General features: G+C 34.7%; 1 protein-coding gene across 1 annotated transcript in view; it reads right to left on the bottom strand.

Moving 5' to 3' along the window:
• Positions 1 to 1,089: 1,089 nt before the first annotated feature.
• The window catches only part of tram2 (translocation associated membrane protein 2), a 30,906-nt gene continuing 12,365 nt past the window's right edge, over positions 1,090 to 19,630 (bottom strand). The window contains exons 4-11 of the mRNA XM_039748460.1: positions 12,836 to 12,952; positions 11,634 to 11,692; positions 10,871 to 10,955; positions 10,407 to 10,477; positions 10,204 to 10,308; positions 5,904 to 6,047; positions 4,086 to 4,237; positions 1,090 to 2,972 (exon numbers count right to left, since the gene is read on the bottom strand). Coding sequence (XP_039604394.1) covers positions 2,899 to 2,972; positions 4,086 to 4,237; positions 5,904 to 6,047; positions 10,204 to 10,308; positions 10,407 to 10,477; positions 10,871 to 10,955; positions 11,634 to 11,692; positions 12,836 to 12,952 — 807 coding nt within the window. The 3' untranslated portion in view covers positions 1,090 to 2,898. The remainder of the gene's footprint in view (positions 2,973 to 4,085; positions 4,238 to 5,903; positions 6,048 to 10,203; positions 10,309 to 10,406; positions 10,478 to 10,870; positions 10,956 to 11,633; positions 11,693 to 12,835; positions 12,953 to 19,630) is intronic.

Below are 19,630 nucleotides of genomic sequence, written 5' to 3'. Positions count from 1 at the left end.
CTATTCTATTTAATTCCACCCTCTCTCTCTTATGAAATAACCTTCAATTAAAGTAAGTATGTAAACAAATAAATAAGCTGTTTCAGTTTGGTCATTTTTTTGGACCCAGAATTGAACATTAGGAACGCCAGTACTTTGCAACCCAAGTCAACAGTAACAGGTTTCAACAGTGTTAATGCAATCACAAAGTTTTCTTGAATAACCAATTTGCATCTTTACAGGAATAATTAATAATAAGCTAAGGAAGTTTACCATTAAGGACTCTGAAGGAATGGCTGCTGAAAATGTGGCTTTGCAGTCATATGTGAGTAACAAACTAAAACCAGTCATTTCAAGCAGTAATAGCCATTAGAAACATTAGCAATGTCCTGGCTGTATTTGTAAATCTATTTAACGGTATCTTGATTAAAAAAAGTATAAAACTTCTATCAAAAACAGGAAAATGATTGATTGATTCTAAAATTTTGAGAGGTAGTGTATATCTATTCATTCATTCAGCACCACAACGTTCTCCTGTTGAAGACGTGAGGGAACTGCTTGTATATATGTTTGTATAGCACCTTCCATTATCTACATGTGGTATAATAGCTTTCAATGTCTGTCTATTGTGTGCTTACATTTAAGTAATTAAGGGCCTGACTAAGTCAGAGTATTTGGATGAACCATTTTTATTTATATCAGTAGTCAAACACCACTTAACTGACTTGCCCTGTACTGTTGCCCGTCTCCTATCATGGACTGAAATGACAAAATAGGAACAAACTGTTACCTCCATATAAGTAAGCACATCTGTCTTGATCAATTTGCTAATATACTGTATATGGAGTGACCCAGTTCTCCAAGTCAAAAGAAATAGGAAACATCACCAGGTGCACACCTCACGTCTTCTCTGCAGTGCCATGTTATGACATTTTTTGTTTAAGATAAGGAGCTATAAGAAAGAATACATATTAAAAGGATGTAATGTGAAACCTTGAGCCTGAATTTTTCTATGCCAAAGGACATAAACAGTGAATAAGTAAGGGAGGATAGGAGGCTGGATAACAAAAAAAACATGAACAGTTTTAAGAAAACACAAGTTCACATAAGTTGAATATATACTGTACATATTTATTTGTCTTTAAATGAAACATTTTGGTCCGTAAATTATAAACAGCATCTAACTGCTGCAAAAAAATGATCACTTTCTCGTAACTATTAGAAGCTATGCAGGCTTTTCCTTTTCAAACAACTGGACTGGAAAACAAGATGAATGAAAGGCTAAAGTGGCATTACGCTATACAAATCATTCAATCCGGCCTGAAGGTTTAAATCTTCTACTTGATGTTTCAGAAACCCCTCTCAGTTTAGATACTGAAAAGTAAGATGTCTGACTTCAGTGTCCTGGATTATCAATCACATCAAAGTCAGGCACATCTACAGGTGGGTCTACCCTTCAAGGTGTTTTAAACCGTAAAACTGACATAAAATTTACTACCAATAATTTACACCTTATATTTCACATTCAGAATTCAAAACAGTACAACAGTTTAGTAACACTTTTTGGTTTACAAAATAAGGCACCATCTTTAAAGTTCCAGAGCAATAAAGTACATGGCAATGAAAAAGTCTTTGATGTCAGAACTAAAAAACTGAACCAGTAAAAGACACAGGCATTGTCTAAGTATAAAGGTTTTCTTTCAGCAGAAATTCAAAGCATGCCTCTATAGTTTTAAAGTCAGAACTGTGTAATGAAATTACAAGCATTACTTACTAACAACTTCACAAGCAAAATGGCTCCCCGCTCAAAATGCTTGTATTTTAAAGGATACTGATTACCTGTAAGAAAAAATAACAAATAAAAAAGACATACAGATTGGGTATTCCTTTTCAACATACCAGAGGGAATGTACTTAATAACTACTGTATGACAATCAGTGAGGTGACAGGAAGCAAGAAACCAGTGAAGTAAATAATGAAAACATGTTATAGGGCAGCGTGAATTATACATTAAAATGTGCTATTTTATATTAAACTTGAGATAAACAATAACTGTGCAATACCAGTGAAGGAAGTGGACACGACTCTTCATCATCAAGTTAAGCAATGTGAAGAAAGGCAGTGAAACATAATATTAAGGCAAAGGAATAAAGTTTAAATGCAATGGAGAGCAGATCCAAATACACCCTAGCTAGCATATAATAAGCATTAAGAAGTGAGGGATGCTGAATGGGAAAAGAGTGACTGTGAGGTAGGAGGTCTGATGGTTTAAATCAGAGAACCATGTGGTTACAGATTCAATGCCATCCAGTTAGATTCATTTTTATTTGTTATTAGCCATCCGTTTTCAAATTGTGCACTGTTCCTTCAGTTTCAAAAGACAATGAATGGTATTATCATTATGTCTAAAACAATCGCTCAAAATTTCCCCACACTAGGAACGGGCCGATGGCCACTTGCCTGACGCCAAACGTAATTTGTGCAAGTGATAACTGAGTGCAATTATAGACCAGAGCAATGTCAGTTTGGCAGGGCACAGCTTTCCAGTAGCCAGATAAACCATTATAAAGCAGTGATATGGGAAAACCTATTCATGGAATTAAAGGTCCAACAAGAGCACAGTCCTACAGCACACCTTGACCAAATAAGGCATAAATGCCATCCTGACAGATGAAGTTTCATATAAGTTTGCACCACTGCTTGGAAGACTTTTGTGGGGTATGAGACCATTTTTGAAGAGTTCTGGTCACTGGAGAGACTGTAAGAAGTACACAGTACATTACTGCTGATCTCATCTGGTATGCAGTGCACTGATATTTCAGTACTGTCATTATCTTTATCATGCATTCAGCACCGCCATGGTTAAAACCGTGATCCTTATCCATTATTTTCGAATCCAAAACTGCAAATATCCTCGGTTTAAGGAGATTTAATTTTCTTGGGCCTGGGAGAGGTGCCGTTCTCCAGCTTGACTATTCCATTTTCATGGTATCCTATTGAAAGAAAAAATAAATAACACTGGTAATTCTTATTCTGCAGTATAGATGCTCTGTACCACCCTGAAAAGCTGTCGGACAAAAAAACAGATTTAGCTGCAGAGAAAGCCAGCAAAACCGTTTTGGTGCACAGTCTAACTGTGTGTTTATATAATTAGCATGGCGGCTGCCATTGTGTAATGAATGAACTGGCTAGTAGCTTGGCTAATTTGATATGTCAACATTAACTTATCATACAAGAGGTTTTACAGATTTGGTTGGAGGTCTTTCTTTAACATACAACACTTCATAAAATGTATGTGATGCTAAAACAAGGTATGCTACAAAGCAAGTCTACTCTACTAGCCAGGAAAGCTATGGCCTTAGTAGGCTTGTTTACTTGCAGACCAATAATTAAACATGCTAAAAAATACTAAGAAATGCAATCTGCAGGTTCTCCCCTGACTTTACCTTTAGTCAATTAAGAAAGACAGCTAACTTTTATTTTTTTTTAAAGAAAAATTGAAGTTAAAGCAGTTTTCTGCACAAACAGAGAAACAATGGGTTAGATATTATATAAATATTTTTGACTACCTGGGTCAGGTCAGGTTTCTTTCGGTTTTCTATACATTTTACCACACAGCTAAATGAAATGTACTTGATACACATTAAGAACAATAAGACAAAGGAGCCATCATCCACCATTGCCAGCTGAAAATATACATCCATGTGAAATATAAACAGATCTCCTGCTCTGACTGCATTTGATAACAGCATAATTCAGCATACTGTAAAATAATCTGTAGATATTTTAAATTGTTCAGTTTAGATTGTTTGCAGTTAATAGCACAGTGAGCTGGGGTTCAGTAACAACAACACTTAAATTTGTATTTTGGTGGGAAAGATTTTTAAATGACGTTCAATTCATTTCAGTCGAGACTGTTTGCAACACTTAAAAACACTTATTTTTATAAATACACTGAAGACAAACAAAAGAGAAAGAAAAATACAGCACGATGAAATGCATGTAAATAAACTGGTCAGGCAAACTGCTTGAGAACCTTCCGAGGGACTACACGGATGTCAAATTATCAACACATATTGCATCCCAAAAAATGGAAAACCACTCACCAGTTTCTCGTTTGATGGCTTTAACCTGCTGCTTTACTCGTTTACGAGCTGCTTGCTCTTGACAGTACTCCCTCCAGCGACGCAATTGAAAATGAATGAATTTCCAAAGAAGCCATGCTTGAGTGAAGCAAACAACTAGAAGCACAACCATTCTAGATATGGAGACAGATGGACATGGGTTCAAATGTTGTGATTTTTAGTAGAAGGTAAATATCATAATATCCCCAAATATTTAAGATATTCAAAAGTGATCAGTACCAAACAAATGAGTGGGAAACTGGATTTCATGAAAAAAGTAGATTTTTTCAGAACAAAAGGAATGATTTCACTCTTCTTTTACTATGGTAAAACTACTGAAGCATGTCTCTTTGGCCAAGAATTCTACAGCATGCATACAGCTAGCTGAAATCTTCAGTGCTTTGTAAAATTTAGGTTTTTTTTTCTTCCTGTTCTTTGACCTTTTCATTGTCCCTCATTTCCTGTCCAGCTTCTGCATTACCACCAAATGCCAACTTTTTCCAGTATTAACCAGTTGGGTATCTTTCCTACATTCAACATGTTTTTTGCACTGTATGCATGTAAGAAAGTAATAAAAATATCAAAAGGTCAACAAACAAAATGGTATACTTGGCATAACTAATTTAGCAAGGAAATCTCTGAACCCCAGCTGATATGAAAGGTCATGAAGGAGATTCCAAAGCACTTGCTGAAACATCTCTCTACCTTTATCCTGCTAGTAGGCAAGTATCAAAAACTAAGGTGATGAATTTAAGAAAAATAAACTATTGGGTATTTAAAGATAATATTGCTTTTGAAAATAAAGTAGACAGGTATATACCAAGTATTTTATACACTTTATATACAATTTACTGCCGATTCTTTTTTAAATATACATACAAAAACACACACACAAAAGCTAGAGGTGTATCATTTCAATGTCTGTTTTTTTTTTAATATAGTAACCATGCAGAGTTGCTGACTGCAAGGAACTCTACCAACCGTAAGTACATAGTGGTGGTTACAGAGAGGGCTCTTTATCCTGGGTATATTTTACTAATGTACAGTCAAATTAAATGACTTCCATTGAGGGATGTACAGTAGTAGTAGTAATTATTCAGTATACAACTGTATCTTTAAAAAAATTAAGGCAACATGAGAAAGGGTAAGTGATTTAAGAAGTTTGCATTAATGGAAACAATAAAAAAAAGCTCTTTGAAGCAGGAGGCGAGTGAATCTTGGCTTGGGACAAACTGCTGTGTCAATTCTAATGGCCAACCCATAACCACCTTCCCTACGACATCAAGTTGCTGCAGAAATATATTAATTCCTTGCTAGTATGGAAACAACTACAGTTTTACACCCTCCTCAGTTTTATCAAGTAGTTATACCAACACCCCCTTTATCTTTACGGCACTGAATGGTGAGAGATTATAAAGAAGGTTGCAAATCTTCTCTTAAATGGAACCCCTTAATACTTCTTAAAACCAAAACATTTTAGTTGTTTGCATTAAATCATATTTAAAATTAAATTATATAAAAATCCATCTAACTTCACTGCCATGAATTTGTAGATGCAAGAAGTGATATCAACTCCTATTTAAAATGTAAAAAATTTGAATCTGGGGAAGAAAAAAAAAAAAAAAGGAAATACATACCATACATGCACTTTATTGTATACAATGTACACTTGTATTAAGTCAAGAAAGATTAATCAAGTTTACATTCATCATACATTAAAAGAAAACAAAACCAAAAAAATAGTGACTTAAAAAGACAATCAACAGCATCAATGAAAATCAAAAAGTTTATATAGCTTACCTTATAAGCAATGTATTAAAGCTGCCTGTCTCTAGACTGAACCCTTGAACCTCTACTCTCGCCAGACCAAACCCCACTACCAGCACGGATAAAGTAAGAATGAACAGCCTTGTCAAAATAAATGCCACTGCCCAAATGTTGAACCTAGGACAGAGAGGAAGAAAAGAGCCTATCAAATCATAGCAATGACTTTGAAAATTAGTTTTATGGTGTTTACAAAAATAACACTCAATTTAACATCAACATACAGTGTGTGTATTGTATTTGTCATTCCAACAGATGGTGCATCACAAACATTAATAATGTTTTTATGAATACATACCAAATGGCATATAACAGACATATGAATTAAATTTCTCATTTCAACAGAAGGGGCATCACAAAATTTTGTAGTAATGCATTTTCTTACTACAAGTATTTGTAATATGCCATCTATTAGAATGACCAATGCAATGCATTTTTTTAATTTTAAACATTAACAATGAGGTCTGCACTGATTACTTGGATTTAAACCCTCCTTAGATGGACAACAAAGCTAGTGGATTATAATCTCCCAAAGACCCAAATGTCCTATTCTTATTAGAAAGGTTTTTTCTCTCTCTCTGTGATACTTTTACATTCTATTGTTACTTATCCAAGTTAGGCTCATGGTGAGACAGAACTTGTATTGGCAGCAATGACTGCAAGGCAGGTTACCATTCCTTAATTAAATTATTGCCCAACAGATCTGCTGGAAATCAACTAGGAAAACAGCACATTATCAACAGGTGCAAACCAGGAACTTGCCCTTGCAGTGAGAAAAGTATATTGTGAAGTATACCAACACATACAGTATGCGCCCACATGGACTAGACAAGTTCACAGATGCCAATGAACCTGGCAGCATGCATTTCAAATGTGTCAGACTGCTAACTAATGTGAACGTAGGGAGGCAATGCAAACCACAAAAAAGTGACAGAGCTAGAAATTAAATGGGGACATTTAAGGGATGAGGTTTCCAACTGCACCACTGTGCCAAGAAAAGATCAATTTGCCTATAATTCTATCCAGTCAAGAAACACACCTTTCAATGAAGTGTAGAGTAAGTGAACGATCTTTTGATTGTTTCCGTACTACTGAGTCTGGCTCTCTATTCAATCAGGAAAAGACTAGATAGATGATATTTTCTAAATAAATACATTTTAAACAACAGTAAAAAAATACAAAAAAAAAAAAAAAAATCACACCTTCCTTTTGAATATATTTATGTAATACTTTTTCTTAAATTTAAAAAAATACCAATCCTTTTTGTAAACATTGATTGATTTGTATGGAATGATTCCAATAAAACTAATAATAAAAAAAATACCATAAACCTATTTTTTGTTGAAGGCAGTGTTTTACACCATTTTTTTTATTTTTGTTGAAAAGTCTGAACTGTTGCTATTAGTGTTAAAAATGCTTTTTTCCACATAACTTTTTCCAAATGCAATTTTTGAATTTGTTCACTGAACATTATAAATGGACACATTTAAACTAAGACAAATTAATATTGTGACCCTTCAAGTACAAAGGGTACAGGCACATGTGATTAGTTATCTTAATAATTCAAGTGTAATGATAGATAACGCATAGACGAGGCATTACCATAATGTACACATAATTATCTTGGCGATGTCAAAATATTCTGGAACTCTGAAACTTGAGATGAACTAAAACCAGATTTTGGTCTATAAAATTTACAAATTACCATTGTCATTATTTTAATTTGGCTTTTTTAGCTCAAAGCCATAGTGGCAACCCACTGAAGTAAGATGAGCAGACCATCCAATAATATACAAAAATTCTCCAGCTTCTCATGAAGAATTTCCAGAAGGTCCCAGGTCAGTTGACCCATAAAAAAAAATCACTTCACTGGGTTAATACACTACCATTTGTTCTTCTCCCACTGGGCCACAGCTAATAAAGCTGTGAGAGGAGTGTACAGAGCCCCCCTCATTACATGCCCAAACCACCTTGATTGAGCCGTGATTTGAATACTGCAGAAACTTAGACTTAATTTAGGATTCATGGATGGATGGATGGACAAACACTTTATTAATCCCAAGGGGAAATTCACATAATCCAGCAGAAGGATACTGATAAAAAAACAATATTAAATTAAAGAGTGATAAAAATGCAGGTATAACAGAAAATAACTTTGTATAATGTTAACGTTTACAGGGGTGGAATTAAAGAGTCGCGTAGTGTGGGGGAGGAACAATCTCCTCAGTCTGTCAGTGGAGCAGAACAGTGACAGCAGTCCATCACTGAAGCTGCTCCTCTGTCTGGAGATGATACTGTTCAGTGGATGCAGTGGATTCTCCATGACTGACAGGAGCCTGCTCAGCGCCCGTCGCTCTGCCACAGATGTCAAACTGTCCAGGTCTGTGCCTACAATAGAGCCTGCCTTCCTCACCAGTTTGTACAGGCGTGAGGCGTCCCTCTTCTTTATGCTGCCTCCCCAGCACACCACCGCGTAAAAGAGGGCACTTGCCACAACCGTCTGATAGAACATCTGCAGCATCTTATTGCAGATGTTGAAGGACACCAGTCTAAGAAAGTATAGTCAGCTCTGAGACTTTGAGTCTTAAAATATATGTATTATAATAAGAACAATGTGAGACCTGTTTCACACATATATAGTCTCTTCTGTATGCAGTGTGACACATATATAGTTTCTTCTCTATGCAGTGTGACAATGAAGTCAAAATGTATTATCTGTGCTTTATGTTCAAGAAATTCATGCAAAGAAATAAATAAAAAGAACAGAATAATCTTTAACTTTCTTGTTTTCCAATGGATCCATGCTTTAATGTTTTAAAATACTGCATTGTGTGTTCTGTCCCATCTTTTAATCGTGCATAAGAATTGGTTAAACCTACAGTAAATTAAAGTAGTATAAAGATTAGTACTTGATTGCCAATTTTTTGTATGCAATAAACTGTACCAAAATCTGCAACCTATATCTTCAAAGCCAAGTGTTTTGTTTTTATCCCTTTCGTGAAGCTTTGTCAGGACTGTCCTGCAGCAATTTTCAGTCACTGTTTATTTTCAGGTTTTTTTATTTTTGGGAGAAAAAAAGCAATATTGACTTCAATGTCCACAAACAGTGCTAATGGAAACTATGGTGTGAGTGCGAGTATACTTTATATTCAAGTTTTATAGTATTCATTTTTGGTAGGCTGGAGCTTGGAAAGGATGGGGATCACAGTTCATGTTTCTGGTTCTCGTTTGCAACTCCTATGCACAATATTTATTGTAAACAATGAAAAGCAGTATGTAAGATGATATGGGTCAGGAGTCGTAGTAGGACAACATTATATTTTAAAATTCCCTGTCCAATTAACATGTTCTCCACATGCCCTGCTTTTCTGCGGGTTTCCTCCTCCATTAGTTAAATGCTACACACGTCACAATAAACTGTGACTCTAAATTGTGGAAGGTTCTGGTAGAATAGGTTTATCTTGAATCTGTAATGAAAATTGTGATTCCAAAGAAAATAGTTAAAAGGATGAATGTGGCTGGTAGGTGATCCAGCAAAATGCTTTTTCTTATAAACTTTGTACGGAAGGTGCTATTGCCATGATCCTTAAAAAAAATAAAAATAAATAAATAAATATTTTTTTTTTTTTTTAAAACGACTGACAGATTTACCTTTTTTTGTAGTCAGGGGACAACCGTGTTTTTGGCAAAAAGTGAAATTACACATGTACAGTATATATGTGTGTGTGTATATATAAAAAAATGCTATTTAATAACCAATGTAATAAACACTGTGATTGATGCACAATGTTAGAAAAATAAAGATAAATGCATTCTTAACTTGATTTCCATCTGATGGTTATACTGATCCTTCACTACAGGTCTTTTGACAAATGAACTTCTCCACCTATCCTTCAGCCTATCAACACTTATTTAGCTGTTTCTTCACTATATCATCACCCTCACCAACTCCACACAATACCAGATGTAAAGACAGGTAGCATCTTTGGACAGGGTATGCTTAAGATATGAAGAGTTGACATAATTCACTCACTACATGGCATATTAAAAACATTTACAGATGTAAGTATAATGAATCTGTTTTTAGATAATGGTTATTACATTCAACAGGAACTTTAAATCACAACTCAGCAGTAAGATGCATAAATATGTATAGGATATGACAAAATATACTCCAATTTATAAAAAAAAAAAAAAAACACACTCACAATGCTAATTCATTAGTTAAAACAAAAGTATACATATAAGAAAATATTAAATTATAAAATAAACTCACAGCTTGCAGTGGCTCTCATCTGTGAAGTAGAAAAGTTTTGCAACATGAAAGCCCAGCTCTGAAATATACTGCAAGAATAGCAGTACTAGACCTAGTCGAGTGAGACTGCAAAGGAAAGAAATTATGTCATTTACTACAAAAACTAAAACAGATTAACTCCTTAATAAAGGATAAACTATTGTAAAATTACATACAACACTTACTTGAGAAGATAAGCAGCTGAAATGTGCAACAAATAAAGACCGATAATGAGAAGTTGCCGAGGAACTTCTTCCTGAAACAAACAAGAACATTACCAAACTGACAAAGCAGATTAATGAAAAGTGAACTGTCCCGGAGGATACAGTACTTTCACATCCTTAACATGTCTTCTTTTATAAACTTATTCAAAATTTTTTTTTACCCTTAAATATTGATATATTGAAATGCCCTTTCTTTCAGTCTTTGGCACTGGTTGGTTGTAAAGATTCACAAAGTGTCTCTATCTTTATCTCTACCCATCTATCCTTAAAACTCCCTTTGCGAATTCCTTGTCTCCTCTCAGAAAACTGATCTATATTCTTTCCTGTACACATCCTCCTATATACTTATTCTAAATAATCAATACTGTTTTGATCACTCCTTGGCCAAAGGGCATTTCATCACTTTAGCCATATTATTACCTTACCTTCCGTACTTTCTGAAAGTACAATTCTGGTACTGCATGTAGCCAGTATGCCAGCTGACAGAGGTAGAAAAACTTCACCTGAAATCTGAGATGGGAAAAATACATTATAGACTAAATATTTGATATTTCAAGTTTATTTCTATTTATATATAAAAAAAAAAAACTGGATCAAGTATAAAAACATACTAAACATTACACTAAAAGAAAACAATTTATGCTATTGCCCATAACTTTGAAAAAGACATGGGTGAGAATCAATGCAAAGAATAAACATTATAAAAAAACTACACTGAAAAGAATATCAAAGAGATGTGTCATTTTACATTTAAAACAAGACATTTTTAGTTTGTGAGCAGACAGCCATTTAAAACTTAATTAAAGGGTAACATTTACATTTAACAATAAAAAAATCTCTCCTGGTCATCTTTCATATTTATAATTAGTTATAAGCTCACTGTTAAGAAAATTTATGATCAAACAATACAGAATATACAATGTTAATAACAAATTAATCACAAAATGAAAATAATATTAAATTTAAACAACTACTTTGATTACAAAGCAAACAGCTTATTGCCATATAACCCCACCATAATACACTCAGCAATGTGCTCCTACCTTCCACAAGAACAACACAGAATCACAAGATTATTAAAAATGTTTTTGTTAACAGCAAAATGTAAAGAAAAATAAAACAAAAAAGCATTAAAGTCTGTGTTACCCAGAACAAATTCAGCTCTGAACATATAGTAAATTACCTTACCTTAATTGTATGTGAGGGTAGTTCTCCCACAGACTGGTCAAGTCTGAAATATAACCCTCCTGTAAAATAAATTAAAGAATGAGGCAAAAGAAATGGAAGTGGCCGTGTTAGTTTACAGCTCATCTTGAATATAAAACAAAAGATGATTTTTGTAGTTTATCATTATTGTCTCCATACTTTATCTATCTATACATAAATCATTTCCCTTTTCACTTTCTGAACAATGATTTTCTATTATTGTGTTGCAGAATTGCAATCTGTCATAGTTACATAGGTACTATATGCACATATCATGGGCAACATACACATTATGCAAGACCAATAAAAGACAAACTAATGAATACAAACACACATTCATGTTATTACTTTACATAAAATGTACATCGCATCAATCACATGAAACAACATTCCCAATATGTTTAATCCCAATTCAGAATTGTAAGAAGCATAAGCCTATCCCAGAAGCACTGGATTCAAGTCAGGAAAAGGCCATGGACACAGTGCCAGTCCATTTCATGCACATATCACACAGGGCCATTTTGGAACTGTGAATTAATCCAAAAAACACATATTTGTAGAAATAAGGAAAACCAAATATGAGAAGAATGTGCAAACATCCCACAGACACTGTCCAGAAATGAGATTGAACCCTAGATGCTGGATTCATGAAGAGGCAGAAATATCCATTGTGCCACTATGCAACCCTTGTGGAAGGCATACTAGATGAGAGATCTAGTACACTTGAAAATATGCAAACTTCACATATAAAGCTCCAATTTCAACATAATAGCTGACAGCATGAATACATACCTCAAAGTAGTTTAACTCTGTAACAAAAGAAATGTCAACTTGGCAGTGATTCTAATAGAAAATTGTTTCTGTGCAGAAGTCATTTTTTAAATTTTTTTATTACACCAGTTGTGGTTGTAATTATTTGCAGTCGTTTCCTAGTTTTCCAACTCATTAAATGTCTTAACCAAATTACCATTTTGCCTGACATGGTGTTATAAAAAAAGGATCGGGAATCATTTACAGCAACACAGATCATTATACTATGACTACAACAAAGTAAGGGATGTAAGAATGGGATGCTTTGAAGTAAAAGCTAAATAGAGCAATTCAACACTTCAGGCTAAAAGATACAAACTAGATGTAGTATTTATAAGTGATATTAATTAATCTGTGAGGCTACATTCACTTACCGTTATTAGAATGTAGAGACACCACAAGGAGGACACTAAGTGAAATACACTCAGCTGCCCTGATTCATTGAACTTGGTATGTTTACTCTTGGAAAGGTGAAGCCTTCGGTTAATTTTCTGAAAAACATTAAAGTCAGACAAACGGATGACATTTTTAACCCAGATAAACTTTACCAAATTTAACCTATCCTGTTATGATTAGCACTGTGGCAGTACAAACTAAAATGAGGGAAAAACTGTTTTACTTTCGGTTAAACCAACCTTAGGCTAGTTTGTGTTTTCATGATAATGCTGACAAAGAATGCATTTGAACTTTGTATAATAGATCTGACTTATTCATATTAGCAAATTATCAATTCTGAATAGGTTACCTCAATATGCTCTACATGTACTGTCTGGGTAAAGCTAAATTAACAAAATATCCAGGTGCATCTAACTAACTTAGTATTGTGATAGAGACCAATAGATATGTGTAAAGAGATTTTTTTTATTTTTTTTTAAACTAAGGCAAGCTGAAGCTTTTGGGAACCATTCCTTGAATTCTGATATCACAGTACACAACTAGATGTGAAGTCAAAGCAACAAACAACTATAACACCAACAAAAACACCACTTTACATAAATGTATTTGCATATTACATTTCCAAGGGGCAACACACTAGCTGTTGGTTTAAAGCATTTCTTAAGTGACAAGTGGGTGTTAAGAATACCAGGTTAGCTTTTAGCATCTACAGTGCATCCAGAAAGTATTCACAGCGCATCACTTTTTCCAAATTATGTTATGTTACAGCCTTATTCCAAAATGGATTAAATTTATTTTTTTCCTCAGAATTCTACACACAATTTTGCAAATTTATTAAAAATAAAAAAAACTGAGAAATTACATGTACATAAGTATTCACAGCCTTTGCACAATACTTTGTCGATGCACCTTTGGCAGCAATTACAGCCTCAAGCCTTTTTAAATATGATGCCACAAGCTTGGCACACCTATCCTTGGCCGGTTTCGCCCATTCCTCTTTGCAGCACCTCTCAAGCTCCATCAGGTTGGATTGGAAGCGTCAGTGCACAGCCATGTTAAGATCTCTCCAGAGATGTTCAATTGGATTCAAGTCTGGGCTCTGGCTGGGCCACTCAAGGACATTCACAGAGTTGTCCTGAAGCCACTCCTTTGATATCTTGGCTGTGTGCTTAGGGTCTTTGTCCTGCTGAAAGATGAACCGTCACCCCAGTCAGAGGTCAAGAGCGCTCTGGAGCAGGTTTTCATCCAGGATGTCTCTGTACATTGCTGCAGTCATCTTTCCCTTTATCCTGACTAGTCTCCCAGTTCCTGCCACTGAAAAACATCTCTACAGCATGATGCTGCCACCGCCATGCTTCACTGTAGAGATGGTATTGGTATGGTGATGAGCGGTGCCCGGTTTCCTCCAAACATGACGCCTGGCATTCACACCAAAGAGTTCAATCTTTGTCTCGTCAGACTAGAAAATTTTGTTTCTCATGGTCCGAAAGTCCTTCAGGTGCCTTTTGGCAAACTCAAGGCGGGCTGCCATGTGCCTTTTACTAAGGAGTGGCTTCCGTCTGGCCACTCTACCATATAGGCCTGATTGGTGGATTGCTGCAGAGATGGCTGTCATTCTGGAAGGTTCTCCTCTCTCCACAGAGGACCTCTGGAGCTCTGACAGAGTGACCATCGGGTTCTTGGTCACCTCCCTGACTAAGGCCCTTCTCCCCCGATCGCTCAGTTTAGATGGTCGGCCAGCTCTAGGAAGAGTCTGGTGGTTTCGAACTTCTTCCACTTACGGATGATGGAGGCCACTATGCTCATTGGGACCTTCAAAGCAGCAGAAATTTTTCTGCAACCTTCCCCAGATTTATGCCTCAAGACAATCCTGTCTCGGAGGTCTACAGACAATTCCTTTGACTTCATGCTTGGTTTGTGCTCTGACATGAACTGTCAACTGTGGGACCTTATATAGACAGGTGTGTGCCTTTCCAAATCATGTCCAATCAACTGAATTTACCACAGGTGGACTCCAAATAAGCTGCCGAAATATCTGATTAGGGGAAACAGGATGCACCTGAGCTCAATTTTGAGCTTCATGGCAAAGACTGTGAATACTTATGTACATGTGATTTCTCAATTTTTTTTTATTTTTAATAAATTTGCAAATACCTCAAGTAAACTTTTTTCACGTTGTCATTATGGGGTGTTGTGTGTAGAATTCTGAGAAAAAAAATGAATTTAATCCAAACACAGTGATGTGCTGTGAATACTTTCTGGATGCACTGTATGTTCTAGGGAGAGAAACTACAAAGTACTAACAAAAACGCAACACGATTAAAGTATATATTCACTGCATTAGTGATATAATTAAGTAAGTAATATGTATTACATTTAAGAAGAGCAGTATAGCATGCTGCAGATTTACCAAAGCCATTCATGTTTATCTATAAAATGTGTTTAATTATCAAGCTTAATTTAAATTCCTTACTTAAACACTTTTTTTCATATTTTAGTCACAGTCTGGTCTTCCTTCTTCACCAAAAATTGTTGGTCAAAATTGGCACTGCCTTTTCTTAAATTGTATTTATTTATTTGTTTGTTTATTCATTCATTACAAAATGCCTCCTCTGCTAAAAGAATAGCCTTGACAAATTCTTCAGATCAGCCAGAACCACTGTCCCAGCATATCCATGCACCGCAAAAATTTAACTTTGTTCATCTTGGCCACTAAATATCCATCTGGAGTGCTATCCTTTGCCAACATCTAATAATATATCTTTAAAACGTTTATCTGACAACCAGAGGTGTTAATCATAAACAAGAGGACATTTCTGCAAACTTTGCCAGACCAAGAAGCTCATGATATATGCACATTCGCCTGGAAAAATTCCCGTCTGATCAGTAATAGCTGTAGCTAGTTGCACTGGAAATCTGAAGGAAAGTTAATAGATGAAGTTGAAAGAATATTCTATAAAAGTAAGAGATCAAAATAAATGATTAAAAGAAAAAAGTGTAAGTCAAAGTGTTTGGAACTCCTGAGCACTGCTTGCTCAATGTTTAATAAATGGAGGCTGAAAAGCATTACCCAGGCACTTCTTAAAAAGGACATCTGTTAAAACAGCATCTGAACAAGAAAAAGACTTATGAGTGAAGTTACAAATGGGTCTGTACTCGCCTTGAAAGTCCTACAGTGTTCAGTGGCAGAGAGCAAGTTAAAGGCACATTACTCAACTAAATGGTGTAACATTTCTTAAAATAAAACAAAAAAACCTGTTAAGGTTCCTGATAGAATTAAAAAAAGTGGCTAGTGATTAAATTATAACAAGATTGAGCTTTTTAGCTATAATTTCCTAGAAACCAATGTGTGGGGCACAAATCCAACTAATGTCCCAAGAAATGGTAAAATATTCCATATCCCAGTGAAGTACAGTAGAATGAAAATGGAGAGTGACCATTGTGTTTATGTGAAAAGTCAGAATTGCGACCAAAACCTGAAGTCATACCTTTGCTGACATGACACTTGGCAATCACCATCACAAATAAAATATTATCAGGAAATATATGGATTACATACTGAAAAAACATAGTTAAATTACAAATTAGTCAAAATATATGCAGATGTAGCTATAGTTTCTAATTATACATTAATTTGTAAGACTTTTGAGAATAAGGATAAAATAAAAGGAATCTCAGATTGGCATACCATAATCAAATTAAAATTAAGCAATAAAGAGAAAGAAAAAAAAAAAACACGTTTTCAGCAACATGTAGTAGACCATGTACAGAATGATTGATTACTACAATCTAAAGCTAATGTCACACTATAGGACGAAACAATTTTTGTTTAGAGAGCAGGTCTAATATAACAATTCAAGTCAATAATCTTGTTGCCTTCAATGGAATCTGATTACATGATTAGGAACTGAAGAAGGTTATACAAATCTTATGTTATGCCAACAAAGTACCACAAAGTCTCATTTTGGAGGCCAGTCAAGATGGAGCACACGGGAATAAGACAAAGAGGCCCTACACAAAAGTAAAAATGGAAGAATGAAACAGCTGTTTGAAGTCCAAAGTTTGACAAGCCTCTGCTCCATTTCCACAGTCCAAAATTCTTGCTTTCCTTCCATCCTGGCAGCTTCTACTATTTGTTATTTTGGTGAGCACTGACACAAATAGCCCACGATTTTGATGTAGCAACTTGCAACTAGTTATATGGCAATTAAAAATGCTTTCAGTGATTTGTTGGGGGTGGCATATTACATAAGTGGCTATAATGGGTGGCAACTGCCACTGACCACAGCTTGCTAGGATTTTCTTAAGGCTGTATAAATGAAAGCATTGAAAAAGTTGTGTACCGTGAAGGCATATGACAACTGAAATTACAAAGTTCTGATGAAACAGGAAAACAGAAGAAAAGCAATTATCAAAGTCAAGAACAGAACATTACATTAGAAGAAATGTTATACTGTATATTTTTTTCCATGAGATGTTTATTTATGAATAAATGCAGTACAAAAATATTAGAATACCTGCAAAAACTGTTAACAAGGCAGAAAGCTATTAATGTAGGCTGAATGGCTTTGGTCATTTGGGTGGAAGACCAGAGAGCCCAAAGGAGAAACTAAGACACTGGGAGAACATGTAAAACTCCATTGACAATAACCAGGATCCAAGATGTTGGATCCATGAGGCACCAGCATTAACCACTATGCCACCATGCTGTCCTCCTATTAATTTTACAACCTAAAACAAAACTCTTAAACACAATCACAATATTTGAAAGTTAATGGGTATATTTCACAATAAATAAACATATAAAAAGACCCTATAGTGTAGGCCAGGACAACACAAGTTGTTTAGGGTCGATATATGCTACATGGTCTAGTGCTAAGAGGATTCAAAAGAAATTTTAAATAACAGTGGAGAAAAAGGGTGGCCTTTTTTTAATTAAATGTGCTCTTCAAAAGCCATATTATTTTTCTTTGATTGAGGCAAATGCCAAGTCATACTGTTAGATTATGTTTAATGCAGTATGTGCACATATGATCACCGTGCTGATGTTATTCTTTGCAAGGCAAAGCATTCTGGCAAACTAAGAACATTTAGCAAAGATGATGTCAACACTCCCATCTATTTAATTTTTCAAAATGATTATGAATATTTAAATAAAAAGCTGGATGTGAACACGCACAGCATCATTTTGACCAATTCTGCCATTTTGATAAAAAAAACTCTATGGTATTACAGCGTAGGGATGGAAGGATGTCCCAACAGTTTCAGTTGCAAGGCAGAAATGAATCATAGATGTGGAACCATGCCACAGCAGGGAAAATTCACACCATATATCCACAATTAAATAATCCCAACTGACAGTCATGAACTAACAAATTGAAAAAGTTTAGGATATAAAATAAAAACCAGAGGAAAGACAAATGTATTTTGTGCACAATAAACAAGACGACTTCCACAAAAAGATTTTAGACCTCTAAGGCAGCAGCAATAACAACATGCATGAAATTTTACATTATTTAAGTTAATATCGCTGGGATAAGAAACATCCCCTTCAACCATAATAGTGTAAATATTTAGGTATTACACAATCCTAGCATTTAAGTGTAATGTAATTATATACTGATGACTTTTTCTTTTACATGACTCCTAATTTAAAATAAGTTTTCTTTGAAGACCTTGTAAAAAGCACAGACTTAAAAAACTAACTGAATGTCAGGCATCATAGCATTCTAAATTTGCCTTCATGGGTCAGGTATACAGTACTTATGACATCAGAACTTAATTGGAGATCTGAGAAAAAACACAAATATAACAAGAAACATAAAAACAATACAAACCTAAGAAAATAAAATGAGAGTTAGAATGGTTGTAAAGTAATCTACAAGCCAAAATGGCAATAAACATTACATTGCATTTTATCAGTTTCACCCAATACAATGCAATGAAATACCATTCACCGCATTCAGTTTAACAGATAACATATCTTGTCTTGCCAGAGCTCTGTAGCGTACTGCTCACATACTGCTTAACTGCAGGGCTGCTTGTCACTTATGAACATCAGTTTTAATTTAAATTTTATTTAAAAGGGCACAATTTTGGTATTCTTTTGTAATGATTAAAACAATCTTAATTTGGTACACTGGATTTAATTTTTCATGCTTTGATTTTGCATGTTACTTTAATACTTAATTAAGAAAATCAGCAATATAAAGTAAAATACCATACAAAAAAGTAGGACTGTAAATCTACATTTGTCTTGTTCATACTCGCTTACCTGTGCTTTGTGATCAGCCAAACAAAAAGAATAACAAAAATATATGATTAATTAATAAGATTATAGTACTATTAAGCCAATTACCCTAGTCTATATACAGAACCTTTAGGGTATGTCTAATTCTGGCCACAGAAAGCTACATGTACTGTACTGTATATAATAGAAAGATGGCTGAAAGCAGCACAAGTGAAGTAGCTCAGGAGTTTTTCTAGAGACCTAGAATAATTAAAAGCCTAAAGGAAGACACATCCTATAACAGAATAAAATAAATAGAACAACCTGCACAGAATCTAAATCTGAGCATATTATGGTAATTATTACACTTCTTAAAAAAGCAAAATAAAATATTTAAAGCCCACTATGTAATACTGTATGTAGAAGAAGAAATTCTTTAGTGCAGAAGGGTCTCAATGGACTAAAAATTCAATTAAATTGCTCACACATAAGGAAACTACACCTCACATCTATGGTTCTGATCTTTAGTCACATTTTAGAAAGA

This window comes from Polypterus senegalus, chromosome 3 (assembly GCF_016835505.1).
Source record: "Polypterus senegalus isolate Bchr_013 chromosome 3, ASM1683550v1, whole genome shotgun sequence".
Taxonomy (NCBI): Eukaryota; Metazoa; Chordata; class Cladistia; order Polypteriformes; family Polypteridae; genus Polypterus; species Polypterus senegalus.
This window is presented reverse-complemented; position numbering and strand designations above follow the sequence as displayed.